Raw genomic sequence first — 21,005 nt, 5'->3', positions numbered from 1 at the left:
AATCCCAGCACCTGGGAGACAGAGGCAGGCGGATCTCAGTGAGTTTAAGGCCAGTCTCCTCTACATAGTGAATTCCAGGACAGACAAGGCAAAGTAAAGAAACTCAAGCCAGGTGTGGTGGTGCACACCTTTAATCTCAGCACTGGGGAGGCAGAGGCAGGTGAATCTCTTGAGTTTGAGGCCAGCCTGGTCTACAGAGTGAGTCCAGGACAGCCAAGGCTACACAGAGAAAACCCTGTCTCGGAAAAAAAAAAAAGTTGATGTCCTTGAGTTAGGTTTTAAAAAATGAAGCAAGGAAGATTCGTTGTAAGTCTCAGAACTGTGCCTCCGCATAGAAGGAGCTGCCTCAGGCCGAGGTGAAGTAGGCAGCTTAGGTGTGGAGCTAGAGGAGTGTCTTACTTGTGCAGTCAGATACCCCCTTCCTTGCCATCCCCTCCCTGGCCTGTGTTGTCATAACTTAACTCCCAGAGCTACAACCATTTCTTTTAGAAAAAAAGGAAAGGCATTATTTTGGGATTCCCACCCCTCCGCCCGCAGGTGTCTGTGTGGTATGTGTGTGCACATGTGTGAAGCCTCCAGGCTGAGGTGGACAATCGTTACCTTGCTCACTGAGGCAAAGGCTGTCAGCATTTCAGACTGTGGCTAGCTAGCCTGCTCCAGGGGTCCCTTTGCCACCTATGGAGCCTGGAGTCACAGTTGGGCACACTGTGTCCACCTGGGATTTATGGCATTTACAGGGGTCTTGAGACCTAAACACCAATTTTCATGACTGCTTGGCAAGTTTTTTACCTGATGAACCATCTCCCAACTGTGTACATGTGCCTGTGTGTGCACATGCATGTGTGTGGTGTGTGTGTTTGTGTGTATGTAGAAGTATGCATGTGTGTGGTGGTGGTATGTGTGTGCAAGCATGCATGTGTGTGGTGGAGTATGTGTGCACACGTCCATGCATGTGGTGGTGTGTATGTGTGCAAGCATGCGTCTGTGTAGTGGTATTGTGTGTGTGTGTGCGTGTTTGAGGCTAGTCTCTCTGTATCTTTTTTTTTTTTTTTTTTAAGATTTCTTGACTATTATGTATACAGTGCTCTGCCTGCATGTACATTCACCTGCAGGCCAGAAGGAGGCATCAGATCTCATTATAGATGGTTGTGAGCCACCATGTGGTTTCTGGGAATTGAATTCAGGACCTCTGGAGGAACAGTCAGTGCCCTTAACCTCTGAGCCATCTCTCCAGCCCCAAATAAATAAATCTTTTTAAAAAATCCCTAAACTAAAATTAGAAGGACTCTGAGAAGGGAGCTTGTTTAACCCAACAGGTTACCAATGCCTTCTAGTAAAGCTGTGTAAAGTTCTCCCCTTTTTTGCCAATAAATTTGTAAATAAAAACCATCATACACCCAAAAACAAACTCCCTAACCTACAGCTGGAGATGTAGAGTGCTTGCTTCATATCGGCATGCTGTTTGCTGCTATAGAGCAGGTCTCGTCTTTATCATCATCTCTCTCCTTCTAGGATATTATTGTCTCCTTAAAAATCACGTCTATGTGTTTGCATCTGTATGTGGGTGTGTAGGTACCCGCAGGACCGCAGCCATTAAATGCCCCTGGAGCTGGAGTTACAGGTGGCTGTGCTGCCGGAGGGCTGTAAGCCATCGGATGTGGGTGCTAGAAACCAAACAAAGCCTTTTTAGGAGCACCAAGAGGGGTGGTACACCCCGCCCCTACACATACACACTCAGGAGTATGGTGGATGAGTTCCAGGCCAGCCAGGGATACATAGTAAGACCCTGTCTTAAAAGAGAAACAAAAGTCAATAGGCCTTCCAGTGTCTCTAGTTTATACTGTTTTGTGTGCGTGCTAGAGATTGAGCCAAGGCCCCAGTGTATGCTAGCTAGGCAAGTACCCACCAGTGAGCTGTCACTGTAACCTGTTTTTCCAGACAGGGTCTCTCTGTGTAGCCTTGGCTGTCCTGGACTCACTCTGTAGACCAGGCTGGCCTCGAACTCACAGTGATCCGCCTGCCTCTGTCTCCCGAGTGCTGGGATTAAAGGCGTGCGCCACCACGCCCGGCTTGCTACTGTTTTTAAAGACACTGAGCAGGTGGCCCTCTGCAGTGAGGCACTCAGAATGGTCCAGTGTTTGACTGCAGTACAGCCTCTAACAGAACTATGCAGTCTTGAACCCCTGGCAACAGGATTGTTTACTTCTATACTTAGGGGGTTGGAAAAACACCCAAATCGCTTGAGGTGTGGGTCCAGGCAGATGGCGAGGGGTTTGTGCTGTGAGGCCTAAAGTCCTTGTGAGACTGCCTAAGACAGAAACATGTCAGCAGAGCCTGTGGTGGTCCTGTGTGTGCCAAGTGTGTCCACGTCAGGATCAAGCGGGCTTGCCTTATTGAGGAGCAGAAAACGTTGTGAAAGTCTTGAAGGCACAAGCAGAGGCAGAAAGCAATATGCAGCTTCCCCCCACCCCCCACAGCTTTTTAAGTAATAAAAGTCAAGGCTTGGTTAAAAAAGAAAAATTGCTTTTATGTGTTTTCTTAGCTGTTTGCCCTGGTTTGAGTATTATTAATGTTATAGTTTTTCTTACTTATGTCTTTCTTTCTTTTTTTATTTATTATGTACACCATGTTTTGCCTGCAGGCCAGAAGAGGGCATCAGATCTCATTACAGATGGTTGTGAGGCACCATGTGGTTTCCGGGAATTGAACTCAGGACCTCTGGAAGAGCAGTCAGTGCCCTTAACCTCTGAGCCATCTCTCCAGCCTCCTTCTTTTTGGTATTTCAAGACAAGATTTCTCTGTTTAGTAGCCCTGGCAGGAAGATCTCTGTGAGTTTCAGGCCAGTCTGGTCTACAAAGTGAGTCCAAGATAGCCAGGGCTGTTACACAGGGAAACCGTGTCTCAAAAAACAAAAAAACAAACAAGCAAAAATTATTTATTCATTATGTATATGGTGCTCTGCCTGCCAGACAGGTGTACCAGATCTCGTTATAGATGGTTGTGAGCTCCCATACATCTGTGTGAAGGTATCCAATCTCCTGGAACTCAAGTTACAGACAGCTGTGAAACACCATGTGAGTGCTGGGATTTGAACTCAGGGCCTTTGGAAGAGCACCCAACCTCTGAGCCATCTCTCCAGCCTGAGAGTTCTACATCTTGATGCACAGGCAAAAAAAAGGACACTGCCACATTAGGCTTAGCTTGAGCATGACACTTAAAGCCCGCCCCCACAGTGACACACTTCCTCCAGCAAGGCCACACCCACTCTATCCAGGCCACACCTCCTATTAGTGCCACTCCCTATGGCCAAGCACTTGAAAGCATGGGTCCATGGTGCCTATTCAAACTACCACAGGGATGAACACATTTATTTTGATGTTATAGCTTGTTTACATCATCCAAGGAAGTCAGGCAGGAACCTGGAAGCAGAAACCAACGCTGGGTCCGCCCACATCAATCATTAATCAAGAAAATGTCCCAAGGGCTTGTTCACAACTTCTCAGCCGAGGTCCCCTTTTCCAGATGGCCCCCAGCTTGTTTAGGCTGACATCGCAGTGGCCTGACACACAAGGCGTCTTGGCGGGGGTTTCCTTTGTGGTTTCCCAATGGCTGTCTTCTGAACCTACTGTTGTGCTTGTCCTATATGCTCTGCATGTGTCTCTGTGTGAAACTGGAATCGTAGACGGTTGTGAGCAGCCATGTGGGTGCTGGGAATTGAACTCAGGTCCTCTGGAAGAGCAGCCAGTAAGTGTTCTAACCGCGGAGCCATCTCTCCAGACCCGTCAATGCATTTTTCATTCTGATAGTTTCCTGGGCTGTGAGCTCTAGCTCGTAAACTCAGGGCCAGCCTGAGTTGTGCCAGCCATAGTTGTGCAATCAGCCGGTGAGGCTGACGCAGGAGGGGTCTGAGGTCACCCTGGCTGTATAAATATCTCACATGGGCTTGTATAAGCAGTAAGGACTGCGGAGAGACACTCAAACATGCAGAGATTCCCAGAAGAGGCTCAGGCCAACCTACCTGCCTGGAAAAGACCCTGCCAACCTGTAGAGGCTGTGCAGTGTGGGCTGGGGTGATGCAGCTGTCTCTGAGTCATTTCTGCTCCTGTTAGTGACCCCAATAAAACCCACTGGTTTAGGGCTGGAGAGATGGCCCAGGGGTCAGAGCACTGACTGCTCTTCCATGGGTCCTGGGTTCAATTCCCAGCAACCCCATGGCCATTCAAAGCTGTCTGTAACTACAGTTCCAGGGGGTCTGACTGACACCTTCACACAGACATAGTCGGGCAAAACACTAACGCACATAAAATAAAAATAATTTATTAAAAGAAAAAACACTGGATTACCAAGTTGAGTTTTGAATGTTGAAGGCCTGCCTGGGCAACTTAGTCCATGCCTCAAAATAAAAAGTAAAATAGACTGAAGATGTGGCCTTTGCCTGGCTTATAGTCAAGACCTGGGTTCACTCCCCAGCACTACATAAATTAAACAGCATTGTGATTTATTAATGATTCTTACAGTGTCAGTCAGTGCTTTTGTGCAGTGGACAATTCAAGTATTCACTGAGTGACTGAAATAGCCCAGAGGTCTCATGGGTAGTTAGTTACTGGAGAGTCTGTTAACTCCACGGAGAATGGGGACCTTTCTCTTATTTGGAGGCATTAAGAGTTGGAACCCACTGGACGTGGTGGCGCACGCCTTTAATCCCAGCGCTGGGGAGGCAGAAGCAGGCAGATCGCTGTGAGTTCGAGGCCAGCCTGGTCTACAAAATAAGTCTAGGACAGCCATGACTACACAGAGAAGCCCTGTCTCAAAAAACAAAACAAAGAGTTGGAACCCAAGCAAAGATATTCATCCGTGGCCTGACGTATAGTAAGGATTCCTGTGAGCTGATTTCTCTCGTCTTCACAAACACCATGCCTGCTATGCACCAGCAGCTATGGCTTCCTGGTGAGGGAGGGCTTTCTCTTGCTCTGGTGGTTAATAACAAAGTTAAGGGCCCAGGTCAAGAATGAATTTGGCAGCAAATGAGTGACTACCAGAGTTTTGAAATGTAGCCCACTGTGGCTGCACATGTATGCAGTTCCAGCGTTGAGGAAATGAAGCCAGCGGAGTTTAAGACTAGCCCGGGATATCTGGGATCCTGCTTCAAACAGAAGGCAACACAAAAGATTCTGAATTGCATCAGTTTGTTTTAGGGTATTGAGCAAAGCGCAGCTTTTTTGTATTCTTTGCTCTTCCAGTAAGTTAGTTCCCTAGTGTCTCTCTCTCTCTCTCTCTCTCTCTCTCTCTCTCTCTCTCTCTCTCTCTCTCTCTCTCTCTCTCTCTCTCTCACACACACACACACACACACACACACACACACACACACACAGCCTCTTTCTCTCTAACCTATTAGGTGGACATGATTGGTTTACACCATCTTTCTTTCTGAATAGTTTCCTTTGGGAAGTCAGATATGTAATGCTTGCGAGTTTTCCCTCTTAAACTGTCTTTTATTGGCTTAGTCTTTCTTTCTTTCTTTCTTTTCTGAGACAGGGTTTCTCTGTGTATCCCTGGCTGTCCTGGACTCTCTTTGTAGACCAGGCTGGCCTGGAACTCACAGAGATCCACCTGTCTCTGCCTCCCAAGTGCTAGGATTAAAGGCATGAGTCACCATGCCTGGCTTGGGGTGTTTTCTTTTCTTTTTCTTTCTTTCTTTCTTTTTTTTATATTTATTTATTTAACACCTGCGTGCCAGAATAGGTTGTGAGCCATCATGTGGTTGCTGGGAATTGAACTCAGGACCTTTGGAAGAGCAACCAGTGCTTTTAACCTCTGAGCCATCTTTCTGGCCCCGTTGTTTGTTTCTTGAGACAGGGTCTTACCATGTAGCCTTGGCTGGGCTGGAGTTTGCTTTGTAGTCCAGACTAGCCTCAAACTCAGAGACCCTCCTGCCCCTGACTCCAAAGAAGGGGTCTCTCATTGAACCTGCAGCCTGGATTTGCCTAGGCTGGCCAGCCAGTGAGCTCACCTGTCTCTCAGTCCTAAGACTGGGATTATAGGTGTCTGTCATCCAGTTTTCTTCACAGGTGCTGAGGGTCTGAACTCAGGTGTCATGCTTGCAGGACAAGCCCTTTACTAACTGAGCCTTTTCCCCAGCCCCAACATTTCTTGTTACAATCCGAGTTGACAGCAGCTTTCAACTTCCTGAAAGCACTTTTTTTTTAACCTCGTGAATATTTTTTTTAAAAGATTTATTTATTATTATTTGCTCTGCCTGCATGCCAGAAGAAAGCATCAGATCACACTATAGATGGTTGTGAGCCACCATGTGGTTGCTGGGAATTGAACTCAGGACCTCCTGAGGCACAGTCAGTGCTCTTAACCTCTGAGCCATCTCTCCAGCCCCCCTCGTGAATATTTTTTTTTTTTATTTTTTTTTTATTTTTTTGTTTTTTTGATTTTTTTTTTCCTCGTGAATATTTTTGTGTTTAAATTATTTCTCTCTCTCTTTCTCTTTCTTTTTCTTTTTTTTTTTTTTTTTTTTTTTTTTTTTCAAAAAACAGGATTTCTCTATGATATATTGGCCATCCTGGACTCACTTTGTAGACCAGGCTGGCCTCGAACTCACAGTGATCTACCTGCCTCTGCCTTCCAAGTGTGTATGTACTTTATGATTTGATAAGTCATGGATGTGAGCGGTAGACATTAATCATGTTCTACAACATATTTATGACTAGAAACACCCCACTAGCCAGGCGTGGTGGCACATGCCTTTAATCCCAGCACTCGGGAGGCAGAGGCAAGGGGATCACTGTGAGTTCGAGGCCAGCCTGGTCTACAAAGTGAGTCCAGGATGGCCAAGGCTACACAGAGAAACCCTGTCTCGAAAAACCAAAAAAACAAAACAAAACAAAACAAAACAAAACAAAAAAGAAACACCCCACTGTAATACAAAGCACCCTTCTCCCAAACAGGCTTATTTCATTCTATTTATTTATTTATTTATTTTTGGTTTTTCAAAACAAGGTTTCTCTGTGTAGCCTTGGCTGTCCTGGACTCACTTTGTAGACCAGGCTGGCCTCGAACTCACATCGATCTGCCTGCCTCTGCCTCCCGAGTGCTGGGATTAAAGGCGTGCCCCACCATGCCCGGCTAGTTTGTATATTTATTTAAATAATTTTATAGTATATTTTATATACTTATTGCATGCATGCGTGCATAGGAATGTGTGCAAATGTAGATGTATGTGTGCGGGGTGGGGGTGGCTTTCCACAGTGCACATGTAGAGGTCAGAGAACAACTTTTAAGAGTCTTTTCTTGGGCTGGAGAGGTGGCTCAGTGGTTAAGAGCACCGTCTGCTCTTCCAAAGGTCCTGAGTTCAATTCCCAGCAACTGCATGGTGGCTTACAACCATCTTTCATGAGATCTGGTTCCCTCTTCTGGTGTGCAGGTGTACATGCAGGCAGAGCACTGTATACATAATAAATAAATAAATCTTTTAAAAAAAAGTCTTTTCTTTACTCCCCATGTGTGTCCACCCTGCCTTTTGGGTTTGGTATTAAGCACCTTTACCTGCTGAGCTGGCTTACAATTCTTTTTAACTGTTTTATTCCCCTTTTGAGTTGGTTTCTGTTAATGTTTTGTCTCTACTTCTATGGAGTCAGGGGCTTCCTCAGTCTCCAACATTTGGACGTGCGATCTCTCTGACCTGATTTCATGTCTTCCTGCAGCCATATGTGTCATTGTCTCAGCAGATGGCACCGCCAAGTCCAAGGAACAGCACCCCTACCGGGAGCAGCGGGAGCAGCGGGAGTGACCAGCTAAGCAAGACCAACCTGTACATTCGGGGATTGCAGCCGGGCACTACCGACCAGGACCTTGTCAAGCTCTGCCAGCCGTAAGCTGTGCTCTCAGTACGGGGGCTTCCGGGGGACAGTGCAGAGAAGAGCCGCCTGCTGCTTGCCACCCGCTCTTAGCATGACTTTCCAGTGCTGTGCTTTTAGCCAGGTGGTGGTGGCACACACCTTTAATCACAGCTTTTGGGAGGCAGAGGCAGGTGGATCTCTGTGAGTTCGAGGCCAGCCTGGTCTACAAAGTGAGTCCAGGACAGCCAAGCCTATACAGAGAGACCCTGTCTCGAAAAACAAAAACAAAACAAAACAAAACCAACCAAATCCAGTGCTGTGCTTTTACTCCAGAGTCACACCATATCTCAGAAGGTGGGTTTCAAACAAAATCAGCCTGAGAGAGGAAGAGGGAGAGGAAGGGGGTGGAGAGAGGGGGAGAGGAAGGGGGTGGAGAAAGGGCTTCTTTTGGCTCAGAGCTTGAGGCCAGGCTCTCATGCTGGAGGAGTCTAGGTGAAGGAGCTTGAGGCCGCAGCCACATTGCCCCCACACCCAAGATGAGAGGAAAATGGCAGCTTGCTGCCACCCAGCTCCATTTCTGCACTTATGTAGTCTAGGATCCCAGCCTGGAATGGCACTACCCACAGTGGGTAAGTCCATCACGGGCACCGTGGGTGCCCCAAGGGCCTGTCTCCCAGATGGCTCCTGATTCCGTCAGATTGACAATTAACAGTGACCATCACACACTCGGATAGAGATATTCACTTCATCATCACCATCATCATCATCATCTTTTTTGGAGGGAGGCGTGTTTTGAGACAAAGATCAGCCTGCCTCTGCCTCCCAAGTGCTGGGATTAGAGATGTGTGCCACCACTGCCTGGTCTTTTTTTTTCCCCCGAGGCAGGGTTTCTCTGTGTAGCCTTGGCTGTCCTGGACTCGCTTTGTAGACCAGGCTGGCCTCAAATTCATAGAGATCTGCCTGCCTCTGCCTCCTGGTTTTGTTTTGTTTTGTTTTAGGTTTTTTGTTGTTGTTGTTTGCTTTTTTGTTTTGTTTTTTTACTGAGACAGGGTTTCTTTGTGCAGCCTTGACTGTCCTGGACTTGCTTTGTAGACCAGGCTGACCTCGAACTCACTGCGATCGATGGGCCTGCCTCTGCCTCCCAAGTGCTGGGATTAAAGGGGAGTGCTGCCACGCCCGGCTCGGTTTTATTTTGTTTTTCATTCTTCTGTCATATATTGCATCCGGACCACAAACTCCCCTCCTGCCTACCCCCACTCCCCCAAGTCTCTCTCCCTCACCTCCTCATGGTTTTCACACTAGGTGTAGTGTGGTCCATGTCTGTAATTTCAACACTCAGGAGATGGAGTCAGGAAGGCTGGGGGTTCAAAGTCCTCTGCTTGCGGCACACTTGAGGCCTCCTGTGTACTAGGCGAGCACTCTAGCCAGGTGCTACGTCTCCAGTCCAAGAAACTCAGTTTGGCTTCTCTGTCCTTTTGGGCTTTCGTTTTTGCCCAGGGTCAGCATGTAGGATGGAGGTCGGGGGTCCGGAAGGGACTGAACGCTTGGCACAGAGGCTAACACGTGTGCTGACACTATGTGGGAGCACAAGGTAGGAGATCTGTCAGGCCAGCCAGGACTACAGAATGATAGGTAGCCCGTCTCAGTAGGCTGAAAAGGCCAGTGGTGAAAACATAACCGCTCTTGAGGAAGACTGCAGGTTGGTTCTCAGTAGTCACAGGCACACACCTCCACACATAGATGCACGCATAATCGAGAATAATGAAATCTTTTTAAAAGTCTGTCAAACAAGCCTGGTGGTGGTGGTGGCCCACACCTTTAATCCCAGCAGGCAGTTCTGAGTTCAAGGCTAGCCTACAGAGCTAGTCCCAGGAGAGCCAGAGCTACACAGTGAAACCCTGCCTTAGGAAAACCAAACCAGAAACCAAGAAGGGACTGGTTGGGTGGAGCCCTGTGGAGCGGAGCGGAGCAGAGCAGGGAGCTCGGAGGCCTCTTGGAGAAGAGGGCGTTTCTCGCGCCCAGAGGTCTTCCTGCCTTTGTCCCAGTGATCTCTTCCTGGGCTGCTGGGTCCCAGACTCTGGTTGGTGGGAAGGAGGGGCGTGGCCTGGGATTGGAACTCCTGGTTCTCTGGGAGGGGCTCCTTCTGAGGAGGAGGAGGAAGCACTGACCAGCTGTTGCCAGCTGCAGTGGAAATTCTGAGCTCTGCTAGGCCACAGCAGGCTCCACCCTGGGGCCTTAGTGGGGATAGCAGCTGAGTGTCCTCTGGCCGGCTGTCACTTCTTATGACTTCTTGCCTTAAATTGGCTTACAGAGTATGGAGCCTCAAAAGTCCCCAGGACCACTGGCCCCCACCTCCTTTACCACTGGCCCCCACCTTCTTTTAATACGTTCTCCCCCACTCCACGCCCCCACAGGTTATTTGCAGCCAGAGGGGAAAACAAACTGAGCAACCATTTCATATTTTTTGGGATAAGAGGATAGATTTTTTTTTTTTTTTGAGAATAGATTTTTTTTTTAAATGCTTGTTTGGAGTATTAATCTCAAATTTAGTTCCTGCCATCTGTTTCTGTTCAGCTCCCATCCTGTGACAGTGTGGCTGCTGTTCTGCCTCTGACATTTTCACATAGCATATAGTGGCTTTTTCTAGTGGGAGGCTTCTGACACAAACTGAGATCTGCACCACCTCCTGACTAGAGCTCTGGGAGCTGTGCAGCCTCTTGCTGCCAACAAGGAGTTCCCCCCCCCCCCCCCAGAAAAGCTGGAAAACACGGACTCTCATAAAACAGAGAGTGAAGCCAAGCATGGTGGTGTACGCCTTTAATCCCAGCACTCGGGAGGCAGAGGCAGGTGGATCCTGTGAGTTCGAGGCCAGCCTGGTCTACAAAGTGAGTCTAGGATAGACAGGACTGTTACACGAGAAACCCTGTCTCAAAAAACCAAACCAAACCAAACAAAATAGAGAGTGAAAGCACACCGCAGACATTTAACTGAGTCAGAAGCTGGAAAAGCAGGTCAGAGAGCGCAGGAAGTCATTTGTTGGCACTGAAAAGTGTTGGGGTAAAGGGGCAGTGGTGAGGCCACAGGACTTGTCCAAGATCACACATAGCTAGAAAGCATCAGAGGGAGAATTTGAGCCTAAGCACTCTAGGCTGGTTCACATAGGAGAGTGATAGAGTGTTCTGAATAAGGGACCAGAGGAAAGAGTTACTATTTTTTTTTTTTTTTCTTTTTGGTTTTTCGAGACAGGGTTTCTCTGTGTAGCCTTGGTTATCCTGGACTCACTTTGTAGACCAGGCTGGCCTCGAACTCACAGCGATCCGCCTGCCTCTGCCTCCCGAGTGCTGGGATTAAAGGCGTGCACCACCACGCCCGGCTTGAGTTACTATTTTTAAAGTGATTATTATTATTATCATTTTTTAATGTGTACTGGTGTTTTGCCTGCATGTATGTCTGTACACCCTGTGCATGCCTGGTGTCCACAGAGGCCAGAAGAGACTTTTGGGACCCCTGGAAATTGGAGTCACAGATAGTTATGAGCTACTATGTAGGTGCTGAGAATCCTGGACTTGCTTTGTAGACCAGGCTGGCCTCGAGCTCAGAGATCTGCCTGCTCTGCCTCCTGAGTGCTGGGATTAAAGGCGTGCACCACCATGCCCAGCTTCTTCTTCTTTTTTTAAAAAAACAGATCCTGCCTCAGGTTTATTTGTAAAAACAGCATAGGACTCTGGTCATCTGTAAATAGTGTGTAGGTAGGTGTGTCACACTGTCCATCTGTTTTCACATTGCAGAAGCCTTTTCTATGGGGCTTTCACAGGGCCCTGGGCACCTTTGGGAGCCTGAGCTGGGCCTGAAGCCTCTGTCCTGGTTTGGGCTGTGGTTGGTACAGCCTATGACCCTCAGCCATGTAGCTTTGAATCCACTTCTCAAGCTTGGGATGAGCGATGAAGGCAAGCTGGCTGCGTTTGCGGCTGGGGCCCTTTGGCATCTTGGGTTTAACAGCCTTAGGCTTCACAAGTGCCTGCTGCGTCTTCTTCAGGGCTTTCTTGTGCTTCTTGGAAAAGCACATGTTCCTCAGGAACTTAGGGTCAACCCTTAGGAGAATCGTATCTTTGTGACCGGAGTTTCTTGATGCCGTTTCTGTGCCATTGGCGGGACTGGTTGTGTGTGGTGTGGTTCTTGGACTTGGCCACGTCTGCACGGTAACCCGCGGCTGCCACAGCGCCTGAGACCAGAAACACTTTTTAGTGCTTTTCACTGCTGAACCATCTCTTAGGACTTATTTTAATAGGGTGAATGTTGTTTGTCTGAAAGAAAAGTAGCATTAAGAATTATTCCTGAGCCGGGCATGGTGGCGCACGCCTTTAATCCCAGCACTCGGGAGGCAGAGGCAGGCAGATTGCTGTGAGTTCAAGGCCAGCCTGGTCTACAAAGCAAGTCTAGGACAGCCAAGGCTACACAGAGAAACCTTGTCTCAAAAAACAAAAACAAACAAACAGCAACAAAAAAAGATTTATGTCTGCTAGCCATACAGTGGTGGCACACATCTTTAGTCCCAGCACTTGGGAGGCAGAGGCAGGTGGAGCTCTATGAATTCGAGGCCAACCTGGTGTACAAATCGAGTCCAGGACAGCTGAGGATACACAGAGAAATCCTGACTAGAAAAAACAAAACAAAACAAAAACAAAAAACTTGAAAGAAAAAAAAAAAGATATTTCAGTTCCTCAAGGAATTCTAATGGAGCTGGGCCTACCCGTACATACTTTACGTGGGTGTGGGTGTGACCAAGCTTATTTCTCCACAGGTGTTTTTCCAGACAGGGTTTCCCTGTGTAGCCCTGGCTGTCCTGGAACTCTCTTTGTAGACCAGGCTGGCCTTGAACTCACGGAGATCCGCCTGCCTCCGCCTGTTGAGTGCACCCAGCTCTTCTTTGTCCTGTCCTTAGCCCCCAGATCATCACTTTGCATGTTCCTCTCCCTTAGATATGGCAAGATTGTGTCCACTAAGGCTATCCTGGACAAGACCACAAACAAGTGCAAAGGTGAGAGAAGCTGCTTCCGGTGCCGCTCCCTCCTGCTGCCTGGAGTCTGAGGGCTCTGTGCCAGGCAGGAGCCGAGAGGACAGTCCGGTCGCTCTTCTGTCCAATGCTGAATGGTGGTGGAGGGCTTGAGGCCTTCTGAGTGGGGCTCTGAGAATTGAGGGAAGGTGGCTGGTTGCTCTGCCCAGCACTTCTGGGGGTGTCTAGAGAAGAGACGGGGGTCCTTTACAAATGCATGGAGTCTAGGATTTAATACCTTAGATCTGAAGCCACAGGAGAAGGGCCTCATTTCCCGTGGCCACAGAGTGGACCTAAGCTCTGGGTTGGGGGTGGGGTCACAGGGACAGGCACCTGAGAGCAATCTCTCTCTCTCCCCCACTACATCATTTACACGGACCATACCTCTCCTTCTATCCTGAAAAGCCTGGGCCTCCCACCTCTCTCCCACCTCCTGCCTCCCTGTGATGCTGTTTTCCTGTTCCAGGCTATGGCTTTGTGGACTTCGACAGTCCCTCAGCAGCACAGAAGGCTGTAACTGCACTGAAAGCCAGCGGTGTGCAGGCACAAATGGCTAAGGTAAGCTACTGCCCAGCCAGAGTTCTTGGGAAAGTGAAATTGATGAGCAAGTCTACAGTGCGTGCACGGTGCGTGCGTGTGTGCGTGTTTGTACATGTGTAAGTGCAGAGCCACCTGATGTGGACGATGGTAATTGGACTCCGGTCCTCGCCACCTTTCTGGTAGCACCTGACACAGACATGCTGAGCCAGGGTGCACCTGGCTGCTAGAGGAGGCTGTGCTGTGTGTGGCAGGCAGGAGGGCCGGGCCTCTTGGCACTTCTGCAGCTGCCTCGCTCCGCCTTCCTAGGACAGATGGTTATAGTTTCGCAGCAGTTCTCTGAAGAAGCCGGCTGTGCAACTCAGGTTCTGAAGAATGCTTTACAGGGCCTGGGAAGGGGCTGGGGGGAGGGCAGGGAGCTAGAGCAAGCAAGGAAGAGAACCGAGCCTCCTGCTTTGATCTCCCTGGGGCTGAGGGTTCTGTGGGCTCATCCCCTGCCCCCATGTCAATCCCCAGAAAGATAGGAGCCTTTCTGAAATCCTCACGTGTGGGATTGGCCTTGATGAGGCATCTTGACTACTTTAAAGAAGCTGATAAGGGCAACCATTCCTGGAACTGGAGTCACAGATAGTGGGGAGCCACCATGTGTCTGCTGGGAATTGAACCCACATCCTCTGGAAGAGCAACCAGTGCTCTTATCTACAGGGCCATCTCTCTAGCCTCAAGATAGCCGTTCTTTTTCTTTTTAACTTAAAAAAAATTTTTTTAAATTTATCTTATGTATGAGTGCTCTATCTGCATGTACACCTGCACACCAGGAGAGCATTAGATCACATTATAGATGGCTGTGAGCCACCATGTGGTTGCCGGGAATTGAACTCAGGACCTCTAGAAGAGCAGCCAGTGTTCTTAACCTCTCGGCCATCTCTCCAGCCCCATTCTTGGTGTTTTGGTTTTTTGTTTTCTAATGGTTAAAGGAAAAATGAAGTGGGTAGGATGGCTCGGCATATAATCCCAGCACTCGGGAGGCAGAGGCAGGTGGATCTCTGTGAGTTCAAGACCAGCCTGGTCTACAAAGTGAGTCCAGGACAGTCAGGGCTACACAGAGAAACCTGTGTCGAAAACCAAAAAACAACAACAAAAAAACCCCATCCCAACTCCAGTTCCAGGGGATCCAATACCCTCTTCTGGCCTCCATGGACAGTACATGTACACAGTACACAGACATACATGCACACAAAAACACCCATAGACATAAAGTAAAAAAATAAATTTTAGGGACAAACAGAAGGGAAGAGAACTGAAGTTGGAAGTGGGATTAATGTTGCTGGAAATGGCCGACTAAGGCAGAGTGATGATTGAGTTTTGAAAACACAGCTTGCGCGTGTACACACACACACACACACACACACACACACACACACACACACACACACACACACACACACACGCCTGTGATCCCAGCACATGGGAGAAAGAGACAGAGGATCAGGAATTCAAGCTTATCCTTGGCAATTTAGCAACTTCCAAGACTACAGCAACAAGAAACCAGCCTTATGTGCATATGTACATGGAGAAAACCAAATTGGCAACAAAACTGCCCTGGGGCAGAACCGCCATTCCTTGTGCTGTTTGCCGGCTAGGAACTCCTGCCCCGCCTAGCCCTAGGGCAGAACCGCCATTGTGCTGTTTGTCCCGCCCCAGTGCAGCCTCTCACTTGGGCTCCCAGGAGACTACACCTTCTGATGGCAACACTGAGCTTCTCTTCTTGCTGGGCCTGGTTCTTTTTTTTGTTTTTGTTTTTTGTTTTTTTTTGTTTTTCTCTTTTTCTTTTTTAAAATCTTTTAAAAATATTTTTTATCAATTTATTCATATTACATCTCAGTTTTTATCCCATCCTCCCATTCCTCCGTCCCTCCCATTTTCCCCTATGACTGACTGAGGGGACCTCTTTCCCCTGTATGTGCTCATAGGGTATCAATCTCTTCTTGGATTTTTTTGTTTTTGGTTTTTTTTTTTTTTTTTAGTTTTTCGAGACAGGGTTTCTCTGTGTAGTCTTGGCTGTCCTGGACTCGCTTTGTAGACCAGGCTGGCCTCGAACTCACTATGATCCACCTGCCTCTGCCTCTCGAGTGCTGGGATTAAAGGCGTGTGCCACCACACCTGGCTTCAGGCCTGGTTCTTTTTTTTTTTTTTTTTTAAAAGATTTATTTACAGTGTTCTGTCTGCATGTACACCTGCAGGCCAGAAGAGGGCATCAGATCGCATTATAGATGGTTGTGAGCCACCATGTGGTTTCTGGGAATTGAATTCAGGACCTCTGGAAGAGCAGACAGTGCTCTAAACCTCTGAGCCATATCCAGCCCACCTCGGGCCTGGTTCTTAAAGGCACAGTCAGACATGGTTGGTGACTTGTGTGACTGGACTGTTCAGTAGTGGACGTGGACGGACTGGAAATTACAGACAGCTAAGAATCTCTTTGTTTGGAACCCCCTAAATGTTTCTTTTCTCAAATGTTTTTATTTTGTACGTAAGGGCCGAGGATGGCCCGGGAATAAACAGGTGAGCCTCAGTCTTCACCTTTATGTTCATAGCAACAGGAACAAGACCCCACAAACTTATACATCTCAAACCTCCCGCTCTCCATGGATGAGCAGGAACTGGAGGGCATGCTGAAGCCCTTCGGCCAGGTCATCTCCACTCGAATCCTCCGAGACACTACTGGGACCAGCAGAGGGGTTGGCTTTGCAAGGTAAGAGATGGTTAAACAATGTGGCTGAAAAGACGTAAGTTAGGAAAACACACACACACACACACACACACACACACACACACACACACACGCTCCCCTTCCCCCTTACAGCTACCAAAATAATGGGCAAAAACGTCTGGTAAGAGCCAGCCAGGTGGCTCAGCAGGGAAAGGCACTGTACCCCAAGCCCGATGGCCAGAGTCTGACCCCTTCACACGGCGGAAGGAGAGAAACACCAGCCTGTGGTCCTTTGATCTTCTCATGTGCTGTCCTTCTGCACACACACAGTAAACATATAAAATACAAAAGAAAATTGTCTAAAGCCCTGGTAGCAAGTCTAGTTTGAGTGTGTGCGTGCGCGTGTGCGTGTGTGTGTGTATGTGTGTGTATGTGTGCATGTGCATGCGTGCTGAACCGAGGGCCTGGCACGTAACTCCTTGAACCGGCTGCATCCTCCTGCCTTTGCCTTCTGAATGCTGGGGTTCCGGGTGCGCCGTCCCATGCCTCACCGCTTCTTTTCCCTTCCTTCCTTCATCCCCTCCCACCACCTTCCCCTAACCCAGAGTAGAATAATTCTGTATGCTCCCTTCTATGACCTCATTCTAAGTCTACTAGGCCTGTGATTTGCAAGTGGGAGGGAGCGACTCCCCAGATTCCCCACCCTCACCCCAAGAACAGACAACAGAGCACAGCCTGGTTGGTCCTCAAATATGATAAAGTGGAACAAACTTTACAGCGGCTGCCCTGTGTCTGACCTTTAGTTCTCTGTCCTGCTCCGCAGGCCGCCCTCTTCTGGGCTCATGTGTCATGATCCTGGTCCTATTAGCTAAAAAGGATTGATTTTTAAAAAAATATTTTATTTAATTTTAATTTATGTGCATTGGTATAGGGGTGTCAGATCTTGGAGTTACAGACAGTTGTGAGCTGCCATGTGGGTGCTGGGAATTGAACCCAGGTCCTCTAGAAGAGCAGGCAGTGCTCTTAACCACTGAACCATCTCTCCAGCCCCTAAAAAGGATTGATTTATTGAAAGATTTTGTTTGGGTGCTGGCAAGATGGCTCAGCAGGTAAAGATGCTTGCTGCCAAGCCTGCCAACCTGAGTTTGGCCCACAGACTCACATGGTAGAGAGGGAGACTCCCCACAAGTCCTCTGATCCCCAACTTGCATGCCCCCACGCAGAATAAATATACGTAAAAGTTGGTGACACATGCCTGTAGTCCCAGGACTCGGGAGGCAGAGGTGGGCGGACAGCCAGGTGAGTTTCACTGGAAATGAGACTGTTAGCTGCTCAACAGTCTGGGGCCTTGTGTTTCAGTCTCTGTCCACGAGTACTCAGGCTACAAGTATGTGGGTGTCGTGGCTCACTCTGTGATCCTAACATTTGGGAGATAGAGGCAAGAGGGTAAGGAACACTTGCACTACATGAGACCCTGTCTCAAAGAACACCCTAAATAAAACAGGCTGCGGCTAGGAAACAAAATGTTCTGAGCAGGCTCAGTCTGAGTAGCGCCACCTAAGAACAACTCAGGTATGACAAGAGGAAATTCACTGGGCTTGTGTTCATGGCTTTTCGGCTCTCACTTTTTTTTTTTTTTGGTTTTTTGAGACAAGGTTTCTCTGTGTAGCCTTGACTGCCCTGGACTTGCTTTGTAGACCAGGCTGGCCTCAAACTCACAGAGATCCGCCTGCCTCTGCCTCCTGAGTGCTGGGATTAATGGCGTGCGCCACCACTGCCTGGCTCTCACCCGGTAATTTAGTAGACTTTGAGTCCCACCTCACCAGTAGCTGGATTAAAGGACAGCCAGTGTTTTGTTTAGTTGTATTTTATGTGTATTCGTGTGGATGTGCAAGTGCCACAGCAGGAGCGCATAGGTCAGGGGACAACTTTAGGAATGGGTTCTCCTCTTTACCATGTTGGTTCCAGGGTCAAACTCATGTTGCTAGACTGGGAAGCCGGCTCCTTGACCTGCCGAGCCAGCCCAAGGGTAGAGCCGCTGAAATCCTCTCATGTGCAGACTGAGACAGGGGGATGTCCAGGTCAGAGCTAACACGAGCTGTATACGAAAAGATTCCCATTTTAGAAAACGAAGAAGAGGAGGAACCACGCAGGGGTTCCCTGCTTCCCTGAGTGTTCTCACTGTAGAGCTTTGGGTGGCACCTACACCATTTCTCTCTCGGTGCTTTTCCCCCCCCAGCAGGAAGCTGTAATGAAATAATTCCTGACATAGCCGCTTCTCTCTTCATGAAACACAAGCCCTCACCCCCTTTAAAAACCATTTATTTATGCTAGGTGATGGTGGCACACACCTTTTTTCCCAGCATCTGGAAGGCAGAAGCAGTCGGATCTCTGAGTTCGAGGCCAGCCTGGTCTACACATTGAGGTCCAGGACAGGCAAGGCTACACAGGGAAACCCCTGTGGGGGAAACAAGTATGCCATAGCACTTCTGTGGAGGCCAGAGGACGCCCACAGGAGTCACTTCTCTCCCTTCACTCTGTGTGTGTTCTGGGGATCACTTAGCTCCTCAGGCCTGGCTGTAGTACCTTTACCACTGAGCTATCTCACTGGCACAGTGAGCTTCTACTGCCAGAGAACAATATGTCACAGCTAACTGGGCCTTCATAATTATTTCCAGAAATAAAAATAAGTATCAACAAAACCATAGTTCATATTGTTTCATCAAAGAAACAAAATTTAGAAATTAAAAAAAAATTAACTGGGCGTGGCGGCACACGCCTTTAATCCCAGCACTTGGGAGGCAGAGGCAGGAGGATCTCTGTAAGTTCAAGACCAGCCTGTTCTACAAAGCGAGTCCAAGACAGAGAAACCTTGTCTCGAAAAACCAAAAAAAAAAAAAAGAAAATTTAAAAAACTTATTGCATATACAGTGTTCTGCCTGCATACACACCTGCACGCTGGAAGAGGGCACCAGATCTCATTATAGATGGTTTTGAGCCACCATGTGGTTGCTGTGAATTGAACTCAGGACCTTTGGAAGAACAGACAGTGCTCTTAACCTCTGAGCCATCTCTCCAGCCCAGAAACAAAGCTTTTAATATTTATTTTTATGTGTCTGAGCCTGTTGCCTTCAGAGGTCAGATGAGGGCACCAAACCTGGAGTTATACATTGTTGTGAGCTCTTGAAACAGAACCTGGGTCCTCTGCAAGAGCAATAAGTAATTTTACCCACTGAGCCGTTTCTTTACTTCCCCTCACTCCCTTTTTTGAGACAAGTTCTCGGCCTCCCCCCCTTTCTTTCTGGTTGTTTGTTTGGTTGGTTTTTTGAGACAGGGTCTCTCTGTGTAGCCCTGGCTGTCCTGGACTCACTCTGTAGACCAGGCTGGCCTCGAACTCACAGAGATCTGCCTGCCTCTGCCTCCCTAGTGCTGGGATTAAAGGTGTGTGTCCCTGCACCTGGCGAGATGGGGGTCTCATTTTAGTCCTAACTAGCCTGGAACTTGATAAGAAGACCCAGGCTGGCCTCGAGCTCTCAGAGCACCTGCCCCTTCTTCCTGAGCGCTGAGAGTAAAGGAGTGCACCGCCATGCTGGCATCATTAGGATTTTTTAAAAAAATTGTTTAACAGACACTTGAAAAACTTTATTTGTTTATTGTGTACAAATGCGCATGTGTTGAACTCAGAGGATGACCAGAGAAGTTGGATTTCTCCTTATACCCTGTGGGATGGGACTCAAGTTACTGCCCCTGTGGGCACAGGCCTTTTCCCACTCAACCTCAGCCCTCCACTAGGAATTTTACAGTAAAGGGCTGGGATGGACTCCTGAGCATTTTCTTGTCTTACTCGACAAACTCCACCACTGCATAAAAACCAGACATGCAGGAGTGTTACTGCAATGGCAACACTGAGGCAGGAGAATCAGATCAAAGTCATCCTTAGGTAGAGGGTTCGAGGCCAGCCAGAGGTCTATATACACACATTCTGTCTTTAAAAATAAAAAAGGAGCCGGGCGTGGTGGCAGGCGGATTATTGTGAGTTCCAGGCCAGCCTGGTCTACAAAGAGAGTTCCAGGCCAACCAGAGAAATCCTGTCTGGAAAAAACAAAAAATAAACAAAATAAATAAGAATAAAAAGGGAAAGCAACAGCTTTGCAACAGAAACTCCATGTGTGTATCTTACGTAACTTCTTGAGCATTTTGTGGGGCTAGGAACTTGGGTTTTCTCACTGGATGTCTGCAGAACACACATCCTGGGCAGGTGAGAGCCTTATTCCTCATATGTGTCTTAGGATGGAGTCCACAGAGACGTGTGAAGCTGTCATCACCCACTTTAATGGAAAGTATATAAAGACACCCCCTGGAGTAGCAGGTGAGGCCTCTGGGACGTGGGCTGGGAGCCACTGGAGGTGTGAACGCTGTACGGTGGCCCAGCAACTGTCCGCTTGTTCTCTCACCAGCACCCTCTGACCCCTTGCTTTGCAAATTTGCTGATGGTGGGCCAAAGAAACGACAAAACCATGGAAAATTTGTGCAAAATGGACGAGCCTGGCCAAGGAACGGAGAAATGGTAAAAAGATCTCTGAGGAAGTACACACACTAGAGGCATTGGCTTTGGGAGCAGGATGTGTGGCCGAGCCCTGCTGCATGTTCCTTGATTTTCAGTGCAGTTTTACAACCTATACAGTCCCCCAAAAGCCCTGGTGGGACGTGTGGGTCCTCTGGGTTTGCAATATGAACACTGCATTCTTTCTTACAGGGTGGTATGGCCTTGACCTATGACCCCACCGCGGCTCTTCAGAATGGGTAAGGGTATTTCATGTAATTAAATCACCTGAAAAGATCAGTGATTTGTGTCCAG

General features: G+C 48.3%; 1 protein-coding gene across 9 annotated transcripts in view; it reads left to right on the top strand.

The window, feature by feature from the left end:
* Rbms2 (RNA binding motif single stranded interacting protein 2) overlaps positions 1-21,005 on the top strand; it is a 31,927-nt gene that overhangs the window by 6,246 nt on the left and 4,676 nt on the right. For 8 of the 9 annotated variants that reach the window (XM_051170095.1, XM_051170091.1, XM_051170094.1 and 5 more), the window contains exons 2-8: positions 7,713-7,879; positions 12,827-12,885; positions 13,367-13,458; positions 16,032-16,189; positions 20,437-20,516; positions 20,605-20,714; positions 20,904-20,950. In XM_051170095.1, coding sequence (XP_051026052.1) covers positions 7,713-7,879; positions 12,827-12,885; positions 13,367-13,458; positions 16,032-16,189; positions 20,437-20,516; positions 20,605-20,714; positions 20,904-20,950 — 713 coding nt within the window. The remainder of the gene's footprint in view (positions 1-7,712; positions 7,880-12,826; positions 12,886-13,366; positions 13,459-16,031; positions 16,190-20,436; positions 20,517-20,604; positions 20,715-20,903; positions 20,951-21,005) is intronic. The other variant, XM_051170090.1, reaches the window with a different exon arrangement.

The sequence above is a fragment of the Acomys russatus genome, chromosome 28 (assembly GCF_903995435.1).
Source record: "Acomys russatus chromosome 28, mAcoRus1.1, whole genome shotgun sequence".
Classification (NCBI taxonomy): domain Eukaryota; kingdom Metazoa; phylum Chordata; class Mammalia; order Rodentia; family Muridae; genus Acomys; species Acomys russatus.
Note: the sequence above shows the minus strand (reverse complement) of the source record. Positions and strands in the feature narration are given on the sequence as shown.